Genomic DNA, 13,812 nt, shown 5'->3' on the forward strand with positions numbered 1-13,812 from the left:
CCACAACATAATATTGACCAATAAAGAACATGGGGACCGCAGAGACGGACATATTTTAAAGAGGCTCCATCTTATACCAGATCCCTAATCTATTAGGCTGCAAAGATTTGAGAAGTTATTCTTATATTTTAACCCCATCATGTCCAACCATACACGTTTTTAAGGCAGTCACTAAGGGGCCTTAAGGCTAGGCTACAAAAAGAATAGGGCAGCCCAGTCCAAGCACCCGAGGGACAAAAATTCTGTTAAACATAATTGTTCCCAGCAAAACTCCCTCCTCCTGAAGGAGGGGGAAGGGAGAGAGAGATATCAAAGTTTGTACTTAGAAAAAAATATATGTTTCTTACCCCCCACACTAAAAATAAATTGAATAAAGAACAATTCTACATTTGCCTCCCAAAACACTCAAATAAAAGCAATATAGGCAAAAAAAAAAAAAAAAGTCACATGTACCTCAAAAATACACCAATGGAAACAGACTCAGCTCACTGAAAACCAAGACCTTTCATAGAATTTTTTTCTTGCCTGCTGAGCTATGTGTTCTTGAATGTGGCAATGCAAACATGTATCTTTATAACTACTACAGTAAATTTTCAAGTTTGGCATCACTGTTGTATAGCTAACAGATACACAGAAATGGCACACACCAAAAAACCCTGCCAGCCTTAAAGCCCCATTTTCTGCACATCTGTAGGAGTGCCGGCTCCTGCCGTTCTAAGAAACAATACAGTCCACAAGCGAGATGTGGTCTCAGATTCACATGATAAAGCTGAGCAGTGCTTATTGCCTGACAGATGCATAAAACATCCAATGCTGAGGTGAAGCAGGCAAGGTCGTTAGAGGTCGTCCCCCTCCTGCATGTTAATGCGCAGCTTACAGGAAACACTGGAATGGTCCGACACAGAAAGCGGACATCTATACAGCTCATTTATCTGTTCTGCTCAGCGCATTACAACTCCAGTTGGTGACTTCATACAGGATGTAAATGGCCTGGACTCTGGATAGACAGCACACAATGCAGTAGGGTTGTACTTGAAATCAGGCAATCTCAGACAGAAAGCACCTGAAAATACTCTATTTTCTCCAGAAGATGTTAAATTCCAGTCTAGGAAGTCAGCTAAGCGTCAGCCAATCACAGCCAGCACTCGATGAATGGCTGTGATTGGTTCAATCACTGCCATTCATTGAGCACGGGCTGCAATTGCCTGATGCTTAGCCAATCACAGCCAGCGCTTCCAGAAGGCAGGGATTTTTGAATCCCCAGCCCGAAGAGGAGAAGATCACTGCCAGGGACCCGGGAAGATGATGTGGCCGGGCTGACAGCGCGGGACAGGTGATGTATGTGGTTTTTTTTGTTTTTATTTTTCTGCGGCCAGGGCTTGAATTTTAGCTTTGACAGTAGGATTTCCTACTGTCAAAGTTGCATCAAACTGCACAAAAATCGCTCCATAGGGAAATATGGACTACAAAACCTCACGAGTCGCGTGCATATAGCGGGGAGGTTTTTGCGTTTTGTAGCATGCTTCAAAACATCAAGTGTGAAGTAACCCATAGGAAAGCATGGGCTTCTCATACATGCGATTTGTAGCATTGTAGCAACGCTACAAAACCACACGACTGTCACCCGCATGAACAAGGCTGCTGTGATTTTTCTTCTTGCAACATACCAAACAAAACATCACTAATGTGAAGGAACCCATTGGAAATCATGCGCTTCACACACATGCATTTTGTAGCTATATCGCATCACTACAAAAATAGCACTATTTTGTAACCCATGTGAAAGCAGCCTTAGGCCTCCTTGACACAGGCAATTTTCTCGCGTTGCTACAAACTGCATGTATGTGAAGCCCATGCTTTCCTGTGGGTTACTTCAAATGTGAGATGTTTTGTAGCATGCAACAACCAAACACAAAAACCTCGCGGGTCCGGCGATATGCCCGCGAGTCATGAGGTTTTGTAGCCCTATATGTTTCCCTATAGAGCCTTCTTCTCTGTTGCATCGCATGAAAACGCGATTTTCGGGCGGTGCGATTCAACTTTGACAGTAGGAAATCCTACTGTCAAAGCCTAATCTAAACCTTAGCTGCAGGAAAAACACAAAACAAAACCAAAAAAAACAAACAAAAAAATCACCTTATAAACGCTGACGCCACCGCAGCTTCTCCCCGAGATCTAGCTGCGAGTGGCTAAGAGTCTGCCAATTACAGCCAGTGCTTCCAAGAGGCGGGGATTTTTTAATCCCCATCCAGAAGATGAAGAGAAACAGTGTCGGGGACCGGAGAGAAGCTGCGGCGGCGCCCCAGACAGCGCGGGAGAGGGGATGTATAGCTATATTTTTCTTCAGCTACAGCTCATTTCCGGGGTAGGGTTTATATGTCAAGAAAAGTTGGTCTTTAGCACATTTCTCCATGTAAACAGCAGAAGTGCTGCTGAAATAAAAAGTGTATGGGGAATGTGTTTCTCCCCCAGTCTGAATTGGGCTGTTTCATTGAGCCATGTAAAACCAGCTTAAGCCATGTATCCAGAGATGTACACTACCGTTCAAAAGTTTGGGGTCACATTGAAATGTCCTTATTTTTGAAGGAAAAGCACTGTACTTTTCAATGAAGATAACTTTAAACTAGTCCTAACTTTAAACAAATGCACTCTATACATTGCTAATGTGGTAAATGACTATTCTAGCTGCAAATGCCTGTTTTTTTGTGCAAAATCTACAAAGGTGTATAGAGGCCCATTTCCAGCAACTATCACTCCAGTGTTCTAATGGTACAATGTGTTTGCTCATTGGCTCAGAAGGCTAATTGATGATTAGAAAACCCTTGTGCAATCATGTTCACACATCTGAAAACAGTCTAGCTCGTTACAGAAGCTACAAAACTGACCTTCCTGTGAGCAGATTGAGTTTCTGGAGCATCACATTTGTGGGGTCAATTAAACGCTCAAAATGGCCAGAAAAAGAGAACTTTCATCTGAAACTCGACAGTCTATTCTTGTTCTTAGAAATGAAGGCTATTCCATGCGAGAAATTGCTAAGAAATTGAAGATTTCCTACAACGGTGTGTACTACTCCCTTCAGAGGACAGCACAAACAGGCTCTAACCAGAGTAGAAAAAGAAGTGGGAGGCCGCGTTGCACAACTAAGCAAGAAGATAAGCACATTAGAGTCTCTAGTTTGAGAAACAGACGCCTCACAGGTACCCAACTGGCATCTTCATTAAATAGTACCCGCAAAACACCAGTGTCAACATCTACAGTGAAGAGGCGGCTGCGGGATTTTGGGCTTCAGGGCAGAGTGGCAAAGAAAAAGCCATATCTGAGACTGGCCAATAAAAGAAAAAGATTAAGATGGGCAAAAGAACACAGACATTGGACAGAGGAAGACTGGAAAAAAGTGTTGTGGACGGATGAATCCAAGTTTGAGGTGTTTGGATCACAAAGAAGAACGTTTGTGAGACGCAGAACAAATGAAAAGATGCTGGAAGAATGCCTGACGCCATCGGTTAAGCATGGTGGAGGTAATGTGATGGTCTGGGGTTGCTTTGGTGCTGGTAAGGTGGGAGATTTGTACAGGGTAAAAGGGATGCTGAATAAGGAAGGCTATCACTCCATTTTGCAACGCCATGCCATACCCAGTGGACAGCGCTTGATTGGAACCAATTTCATCCTACAACAGGACAATGACCCTAAACACACCTCCAAATTGTGCAAGAACTATTTACAGCAGAAGCAGGCAGCTGGTATTCTATCGGTAATGGAGTGGCCAGCGCAGTCACCAGATCTGAACCCCATTGAGCTGTTGTGGGAGCAGCTTGACCGTATGGTACGCCAGAAGTGCCCATCCAACCAATCCAACTTGTGGGAGATGCTTCTAGAAGCGTGGGGTGCAATTTCACAAGCTTACCTCAACAAATTAACAGCTAGAATGTCAAAGGTGTGCAATGCTGTAATTGCTGCAAAAGGAGGATTCTTTGACGAAAGCAAAGTTTGATGTAAAAACAATGTTATTTCAAATACAAATCATTATTTCTAACCTTGTCAATGTCTTGACTCTATTTTCTATTCATTTCACAACGCATGGTGGTGAATAAGTGTGACTTTTCATGGAAACCACAAAATTGTTTGGGTGACCCCAAACTTTTGAACGGTAGTGTATATTTTACTAAATGTAAAGTGGAGCAGAATGCTCAAAGTAGGAAGTGAAGTTCTTAAGAGTGTATTTACACAGTACGGGCTAAAAAGGGATTTTTGCACCCTTTAAAGTGTTTAAGAGGAATTAAGCCAGTCAAATGGAAAGAGGCAAAGTCGGATTTTTGGTTTCATAAGAATGGACGTTCTGTTTGGAAGGAAGACCACCACTCCAGAACAAACCTGCCAAAATATCACCAGTTTAGTCTGAGATGATCCCATGTATTCTACAGAAGAGTCAGCATCACCTCATGCGACAGGTGTGAAGAATGGTCATACAAATAAAGGTGAGGAAAAAAGCCTGAAACAAGCATGTCCGTAATGGATACTGTCCATGGCTACAGAGGAAATTTTCCCCAAACAGGAGGTGTAATGCAATATTCTCTCTGGCAGATTTGCTGACATTCTCATCTACCCATGAAACAAACCAGAAGCCATTGTGTTAGTTTCCATTAGATGAATGAGAATGCTTATTCCCAAAAGAAACCCTGCAGAGGATATAAAGCATTTTATGGAAATCAACCAACCCAAGTAGCCAAAGCACAATTAAACTGTATGTTGCAGAGCACACGCGTGGAGAACGTTTCACCCACTGAACTCGTCTTGGCCAGAACTACATGCACTCCTATGAACCACAGGTTAGCTGAATGATAGATAACCTATTAGACACATTTACAATAAGCCAGGACATACTGGCACATGTACTGTAGACTACAAAAGTTGTTCCTGGGACTGCTACAAGGAGGGAGACATGGAAAGTGAAGACTTCCTTAGTTTTTTTTTGGCTTTAGTTTGGATGAAGTTTACAATAGAAATCATCACACAGCCAGATCCATGGTTAGTCCATTGGGTACCATCATGGTTACCATAGTTTTAGCAGTAGAAAAAGGACAAAAAGCTGCAAACCTTTGCACAAAGACACGGCCCTTCTTAAAGCCCAATGCCCACGCTGCATGCATGCAATCCTATGCGGACAGCTGCGATTTTGATCACGGAAAATCCATGCAGTAACAAAATCGCAGCACGTCCCATTTCTGTGCGAGCTCTGAGGCTCGCACAGAAACTTCACCATTAATGCGCCGACTCTGCGCCAACCGGCACATCGCAGAGAAGAGAGAAGACGCCGTACAGGTAAGAGGTCACTGCAGGGGCACGGGTCGCGTCCCGCTGCGAGAATCTCGCAGTCGAAATTGAACCCGGCCGTGTGCATGAGGCCTTAGGGAAAGTGTGCTAGGAATGAAATGTGACTTCTGTAAAGTCCTTTAGGCAGGACGATTATTTTTCAGAACAGATTCTCGCAGGAGCACGGGAATCAACTAAACGATAAACTTCCCATGTAATCGCATGCAGAAAACTGAACGACGTGTTGTTCACGCTAAACAGCAGTCGTTCACTTTTGAACTGACTGCTTACTGTGAATGGAGGTGGGCAGGCGGGCGTATGCTCCCTGGTCTGCCGCCTGCCCCACCCCCTATTCAAGCAGCCATATTTACTGCTGTGTAACACAGGAACCAGCATCACTGGGACGAGCTGTCGAGCATAGTTTACCCAATGTAAAAGGGCCATTAGTAATAACCTTGCAGGAAAGGGAGCAGCGAGATTGTATATACACATACATCAGCATGCGTTACCTTTCATTGTAGTCCTGCCTTTGATGAGATGACAAGTTCTCTACAGCAGAACATGAAGGGTCATACTACACTAACGGAAAAATAAAACTTTAAACTCAGTTGCAGAAAATGTATGAAACTTCGATCACCCAAGACCAAATGTCTGACTTTGAGAGAGGTCGGGTAAGTGGTACGTTCAAAATGGGGGCATCAAATCGTGAGAACTCCTAAATGACTGGCCGCAGTGCAATGTCAGTACAGAGGGTAGTTCCTCACTGGACATAGGGTGGCTCCAGTTACTCGCAGACCGGGCACAGGTCCAAGCAGGACGCCCCGTGAAGACTCCAAAATAGTCCGGATGGCAGTTGTTGATAAATGAGCAACTGAAGCACAGATGCGAGCAGTGGTTGGCGTCACAAAACATTCATAAAGATGGCTTTAACAAAATCTTGATTTAAACAATGGGTCATTTTAGACTTTTTGATGACACATTCCCTTTAAGAGACTACCTTTGATTTAATTTAACGGCACAAGCTGTATTTTCTCAGAGCAAACCAGTCGAGCTGGTTTAATTTCTGTATCAAGTCTACTACACCCAGACTCAGCTGAAGGCCATGGGCGGGGAACATCAACACTGATGTGGAACATTCCTGTACATTAGTCTAACATTTATTAGAGCTAGATCGGAATACTTCTACTAAGGAAATAAGTCAATAAACCAATCCAAGACGTTTCGTGTATTGTCATTTAAAACTGTAGGCACAGGTAAATACACTTGGTGGAGAACGTGTGCAAACTTTTAAAATAACTTACAGCTCGTCTCGTTGCCTCTGTGACAGGACCATGATGAAGTTAGTCCCAGAAACAATAGTGGTGGAGACCTTCAGGAGTTCACAAATCCTAAGGAACTCCGGCTCGGCGAAAAATATGGCCACAGAGTGGCTTCAGCTGCAGGAAACCACAAGAGAACTCCCAACGAAAACTGGAGTCATTCACGGAAGGTACATTCCACCTGCAAAACAAAAGCTTCGGTTAGAATGGAACTATGCGGATCATAAACATGTATTTTAAAAAAGCCCAAAGAGACACAAATGAAATATTCTAGATTTTCCACGACCGTACTGTAGTCAAGTTATCAAGTGCTTAAAAAGCTACTCATACACCTTAGATTTCAAGTCCTAGTGCACCAAGATCCATCAGTTCCAATGTATTATCTCAGGCTCTTTTCACATCACTCACATGGGCCGTGCGTAATATGCAGTATTAAAAGCCCATTCATTTTTATTGGGCCACTCACACCTCTGTTTTTATTACGTGCGTGGGGGGGGGGGGGAGGCCTATTTTTATGCATAATACGCACCAATATAGGTTAGGAGGATTTAAGATACTTCGCAAGTGCGCATGTTACACGCATAATTCCTGTGTGTTTGTAGTAATACGTGGGCCACATATGCCCTTCGAGGTAATGGAGGCTCTGATGGAGTGGCACCAACGTCAAGAATATCACAACACATAGTATTCTTGCTGTCTAGAGAAAAGAAACCTCACCAGACCTCATAAGTCAGTCGGGTCGGTCAGATGCTATTAGGATCCATCATGTGAAGGCTACAACACAACCTCATGGCTTCTGCTAAATATGAATAAAGTCCCAGAAAAACTAGTGTCTTATGTTAAATTCAGAGCCTGGGGAGCAATGTATGACAAGGAGTCAAACAGGAACACGAAATAAAGAAGTCATACACTGATCCCTTAGGCTCGGCGCTAGTCAAAACAGTATCAGAGTTCCTTGAAGTTGCTTTTGAACATTATTCAGCCCACAAGCACGGAGTGTCCCCATCGCCTTGTTCCTTAGAACACTACTAGATTCATGGTTCCCCTGTGCCTTAGGTTTTGTTATGTAGCGTGTTTTATGTATTGTGTGGGGTCTACATTGGTTGGTCTATTCCAAGTGTTGGGACATCAGTTGTTAATATATCTGTAGGTATTAGACTTGACTATTTACACCAGATTTAATTTTGGATTAGACTACTCACGTGTGCTTTTTACAGTGGCGCTTTGAACACTGTACGAGACTGGCCTTAGAAAGGAGTTAATATATTGATACAAGTCAGAAGACTGGGACTAGAGTTCATTCCCCATTAGGAATGCATAAAAAAGAATTACGTTCACAAACACCGTATTTGAGGTTTCTGCTTACACTTTGAATTTCATCCCATGTCAGCGGAATTTCCCAAGCATCCCTACATCTGATTGTGTGAAATACCACTTCTACATGCAATTCAGATCAATTAGATAAAAATTGACACTTGGTATTTCTAAGCGGCTTAAAGCAAGGAAGTAGGGGGGGGGGGGGGGGGGGGGGGGGAGAGAAACAAAACACACACCTCAATATAAACCACCTCGATTTATCCAGTTAGAGGTAAGCTTCAATATTTTGATTGTAAAACTGACTCCTTATTTTCAAAAGTAAAAATATTAGCTTCTTAATTCATCTTTACAGAAGTCAGATTTTTTGCCTGATATACAGCAGTATGCAAAATGCTCTACAGCTCCCTCTAGTGGTAGAAACAGGTACCCTTTTCTCTTTTTTTTAGACCCCTGTCTCTTTTAAATCTATAGCTATGCAGGGAATTTGTAGCTGTAACACAGAAAAGCAAAGACCCCACCGCCATACAAGGCAAATTGTGTTTTAATCCAAGTGTGTTTTTGAAAGTAATTTTAAAAGGTGGAAACTCTAACCCCTTAACCTCACAGGACATAGTTACATCATGGGTTTTGATGTCTGTATGGAGCATGGATCTGAATAAATGTACATCATTGAGCATTAAGGCTTTAAAAACTTTAAGAAAAAAAACAAAAAAACACTTTGTATCATTACTTCTGTAAAAGTCCGATCTAGCAAAGTATCACATTATTTATCCCGTATAGTGAGTGTCAGGAAGGGAAGAAAAAAATACAAAAACATAAGACTAGAACTGTGTTAAGTCACCCAGTCTCCAAAGGGGGTGGTGGGTGGGAATAAAAAATAAAACGGGATTAAAGTCATATCTACTCCAAAATAGTTCTAGAATAGAAACTATAGGATGTCCCTCAAAAGCACGAGCTCTCACAGCTAGGTCAATGGAAAAATAAGACTACATTTCAAGAGTTATGGCCATCAGAAGATTGCAAAAGAAAATAGTTTTCCAAACATTTTAGTACAGCAATATAAAAAAAGCACAAACGACACAAATTTGGTATAGTTGTACTGACCAATAGAATAAAAGTTGCCATTTTTGCCACAGTACGTATGCCGTAACAACAAGATCCCCCTAAAGACCCGTGCAGTCATTTAGCCAACAGTCATCCCGTGTAAACTTAGCATTACCAGTGAAGGATAGATTGGCGCAAGTGGTTGATCTAGAGAGGTCATTGGAACAGATAGGCATGGTGTAAGCCAAGATGGTAAGAGTTGAGCTAGACTAAAAACAGAGCCTAACTCTACTATAGGGCAGGTGGATGGGGGCAGATCTGGTTGGAAAGCAGAGCATGACAAAATAGTGGTACTACAATGTGCAGCATGCTAATGCATGGAAGCTGGTGTGATGATCAGCATCTTCCCACATCTGACCCAGTCATACAGCCTTCTGTAATATCACTGCAGAAAGCCCACGAATGGTCGTGTCTCCGAAATCCCTCATTGTGTAATGTGCCCCCCTCACAGTATTCTGGTTCTAGCTCAGGGAATCAGGTACATGTACCTGTCACTTTCTTTTAACTGTATTGCAGATGGTCTGCATGTCTCACTGTCGAATATACGCAGATTTTTATTTTATTTTTTATTTTTTTTAAAGTTTCTCTGCGCTCTATCACTAGGCAATGACGTGGGTACCCACAACCTATCTACAATGTGAATTGCAGTTTGAAGTCAATGAAGATTTCTGACTTATGGAAGCCAATCGTGTGAAATCTGCACTAAAGTAGAACATACTGCGATTTTTCTACCAGTCACGGGAATTGCAATGGATTTCTGCCAGTGTGCAGGAAGAAGTGTTTTTACATAGGATGCTATGAACGGTATTTGCTGCGGATACGTGCCGCGGACGCAGACTGCGGATTCTGCAATACAAATCTGTTCGTGCGCACCTGGCATAAAGGAGGTGCTGAAAAGCAGCCCTCTGTTTACTCTGGATTTTGCCAAGTCAGTCCTTCAGTCTGCACGGCTTTGGAAAACAATACAAGTATAAAAGTCAAACCGCCAGAAATGTTTAATGAAAACCAATTAGAAAAGATCCAAGTTTCCAAAAACAGATAGGGGATATTTATGGCAGCTTTATGTCAGAAAACTAGGAGAAGGGAAGTCACAAACTTTGGCACAAGGACTATTTGCACAAAAAAATAAAATTGCGACTTTCCAGCCTTCTGTGCCAGCCTTGCCACTTTCAGGAAAAGTGGGTGTTTGTTTGGAGGGGGTTTAGCAACTTTCTCTTATTGATTAAAGGATGGGAGGGGACGTTATCCAACTGTTAAACATACCACCCCAAATTATATAAAGGGGAAGGAGACTACTTGCCTACTTAGTCAATCTCCTGCAAATTCAAACAGTCATGTGCTTAAAGAGGTCATCAATAGTGGATCGGCTAGGGTCCGCTGCTTGTTCGACAGCTGACAGCGCTGCAACACAGGGGGTCATATCGGAAGTTTCTGTTCCAATCTCTGAAGTGGCTTACACTTGTAACTGCAAGAGCATCTCGCTGAAATCATTACCAACCCTGCCTGCAGTTACAAATGCTACACACAGAGGTCAAAGCAGAGCCTTCTACTGCTTCCACTCCGACCCCTGGGTTATTATGGCACTATCAGTGGGCACACAATCAGCTGATTTTTCAGAGGAGTCAATACACAATCACTCACCACTCCGCAGCAAATACTGCGCATAGCATGCTATGGAAAAAATGCTTTTACCTGTACACGAGCGAAATCAATTGTGATTTTCCACTCGCAGGAAAAGGAGGGGGAGGAGTGAGGGTTACAGAAAAGACAGGTACATATGAATTTGCCATTTGAGCATAGGGTACGATCCCGCTGCGTAAAATCCTGAACAATGAGTGTAAATAGCAGCCGTTCAGTACTGAACATCCGCTATATTAAGTGAATGGATTGGGGAGCTGTGAAGCAACAATACTCACTGCTGTGCAAGAGCACAAGAGTAAGTACTTGCCAGGATGAATGTCGGGCATCATTTACCCGACATTCGTCTTGTCTAAATGGGCCTTTTAGCTGGTGACATTGGAGAGTTTACTTTATCACTCTGTATCTCATCTGATATTTCATTTTCCTCTATGAATACACTTGAGAATGTATCCTAAATTAGGGGGCCAGCACTTCAGTATTAATCTTTTTACCGTTTATATAACAGCTTAGGGTTATGGTTTTATTTCCCTTGGTAATAAGTCCGTCTCCACCTTTGCGGCTTTTATCCATTTTTCACATTTTTTTTCCTTACAGGTTTTTAGTGCAATTACAATTTAGTCCAATTACATCTTTATTGAGCCACATTGGTTTTCTCCTATTACCAATTCCTTTATTCCTGTAAAATATGAACTTCTCACAGTAAGGTTGGGGTCATAGGGCAGACTTTTTGCGGAAGTTCCTTCCGGAACTTAGCAGCAGCAAACCCAGCATGCGGCAGCTAACCCCAGGTTCAGCCAACCACGTGGACAAGAGGTCAGAAATCTCGTATACAAGGGACAGCCAATCCATTGCAGCAAAGCCGGCAGAAGCGGTCACTGCGGTGCGGATTCCTCGGCCGTAGCATGTCAATTTTTTTTTCCCGTTGCGACCGCACTCTCCTCTATCGGAGCGCCAGCCGCAATGGGAAAGTGTGGCCAAGCCGCTCCAAAAGCTGCAGTTTCCCAGCGGAAATCTCAGTTTTTCACTGCGGCCAATCTGCAAGATTTCCACCGGGAACACGTCCCGTCTGACCTTAGCCTTAGCATTTAACCCCTTGAGTGGCACGCCCGGAAATTTTCCGGGACGAGCTCCACTGCTCATAGTGACATAGCCCGGAAGATTTCCGGGCTATGTATCACTATGGGAGCTGCAGAGCACAATGCCACAAGCTGTGACACTGTGCTCTGCCTGCACAGATCCACAGAGAACAAAGCAAGGGCTTTGAAAAACCAGCAGAAGATATTGCTGATATGTCGGCAACCTCCCGCTTTGTTTACAGGTTGCCATAGAGACCATCGGCTTGTCAGAAGCAAACCGATGGTCTCTGTGGCAGGGAGAGCTTGGTGCTTGGCTGTCAGAGGACAGCTAGGTACCAGCTCTTACAGCAGAGATCAGAGAAAACCTCCGATCTCTGCTGTGTTAACCCTTTACATGCTGCAGTCTATGTGACTGCAGCATGTAAAGGGTTGTCACTGTAGCATGTAAAGGGCTGTCACCATCGGACCCCTGGAATGTGATCAGGGGTCCTGATGGGTCCCTGTGGAAGTCCCCTAAAGGGACCAAAAAAAAAAATTAAAAAAAAAAAAAAGATAAAAAATTATAAAAAAAAATAATAAAAACACTTGTCTCCCTTTACTTTGTAAAAAATCAAAAATATAATCACACATGTGGTATCCGTGTGCGTCGAAATGACCCAGAGAAGGAAGTTAATACATTATTTAACCCCTTAATGACATGGCCCCTTTTTTTCTTTTTTCCCCATTTCTTTTTTTCCTCCCCCCTGTTTAAAAAAATCACAACTTGTCCCGCAAAAAACAAGCCCTCATATGGCCGTGTCAATGGAAAAATGAAAAAGTTATGGCTCTTGAGACGTAACTGCAAAATTAGTTGAAATTCAATGATTAGACCATTTTAAAAAACCTGCCCTGGTGGGCACGACAGGGTGGTAGGAAACCCGCCACTCAAGGGGTTAAGATGTTTTTACACATTTCTCATTTAGTGTCTGCACTCCCATTTTTGAGGACATTGTCCCCGTCAGTAAGATTAAAGGCATCTCTAAACTGATAGAATATTGCCTTCCTAAAGTTTGGCATTTTCATAGCTCACAGATATAATCTCCACTTGTCTTTCAAAAGGGAGTTTTATTATGGTCACCATTTTCCAGGTGCCCCCCAGCCTGCACCCCTTGTTAGCTTGCCAGGTATGTTGGTCATCATCAAGTCCAAAATAGCCACCCCTCTAGTTGGGTCCGGTAATTATGTTTAGTTATTGTTACCTTTCAGAGATCTGCATGTTTCAGCTTCCCAGGTTATATCCAGAGAGTTAAAGTCCCCCATAACGACCTCGTTGTGATTTGCTGCTTTATCCGTTTGCCTCAACAGATTTTTTAGTGGCTTCTGTTGTATTTAGTGGCCTACAGAAAACCCCCATGAGGGTTTTATTTTTTCTCACCATGTATCTACCAATAGAGACCACAAGTGTTCATCTCCCTTACATATCTTCTCATAGAATTACGTACCACCCTAGCATGACGTAAACTTACATACTATGGCATAAAGGGGTTAAACAGGATTTTACATAAAGACAAACCCCTCCCCCTTTACAGTTTTTACTATTCCTTCTGAACAGACTGTGACCCTGTAAGTTAACTGCCCAGTCACAGCTTACACCCAACCAGGTCTCAGTTATACTCACTATCTCAGTATTCCTAAGACAGTATTGCTTCCCTTATTGGTTATAAAGGTAGAATCGTGCATAAAAGCATATATGTAATATTGTTCATAGGCCTCTTGAAAATCTTGTAACCAAGTCTGCAAACAATTGTAAGACCAATGCAAATAAAAACGGCTGAAGATATAAGGGTAAATGCCCATGAACAGATTTTTACCGTGCTTCCCACGGCGGAAATCCACGCGCAAATTCCACAGCTATTAGGTTCTATTGAACCTAATTAGCTTTCTGCCTGCCAATGCTCACATGTGGAATTCTATCATGGATTTCCACAGCGGGAAATAAATGGCAGCATGTTCTATTTGCTGTGGATTCACGCCGTGGTAGGTCTCCATTAATCTAGCATTAATAG

At 42.8% G+C, this 13,812-nt stretch overlaps 1 protein-coding gene across 1 annotated transcript in view; it reads right to left on the minus strand.

Moving 5' to 3' along the window:
* PAFAH1B1 (platelet activating factor acetylhydrolase 1b regulatory subunit 1) overlaps positions 1 to 13,812 on the minus strand; it is a 63,338-nt gene that overhangs the window by 22,364 nt on the left and 27,162 nt on the right. Inside the window, exon 2 of the mRNA XM_066599629.1 lies at positions 6,612 to 6,810. Coding sequence (XP_066455726.1) covers positions 6,612 to 6,643 — 32 coding nt within the window. The 5' untranslated portion in view covers positions 6,644 to 6,810. The remainder of the gene's footprint in view (positions 1 to 6,611; positions 6,811 to 13,812) is intronic.

Source organism: Eleutherodactylus coqui, chromosome 4 (assembly GCF_035609145.1).
Source record: "Eleutherodactylus coqui strain aEleCoq1 chromosome 4, aEleCoq1.hap1, whole genome shotgun sequence".
Taxonomy (NCBI): Eukaryota; Metazoa; Chordata; class Amphibia; order Anura; family Eleutherodactylidae; genus Eleutherodactylus; species Eleutherodactylus coqui.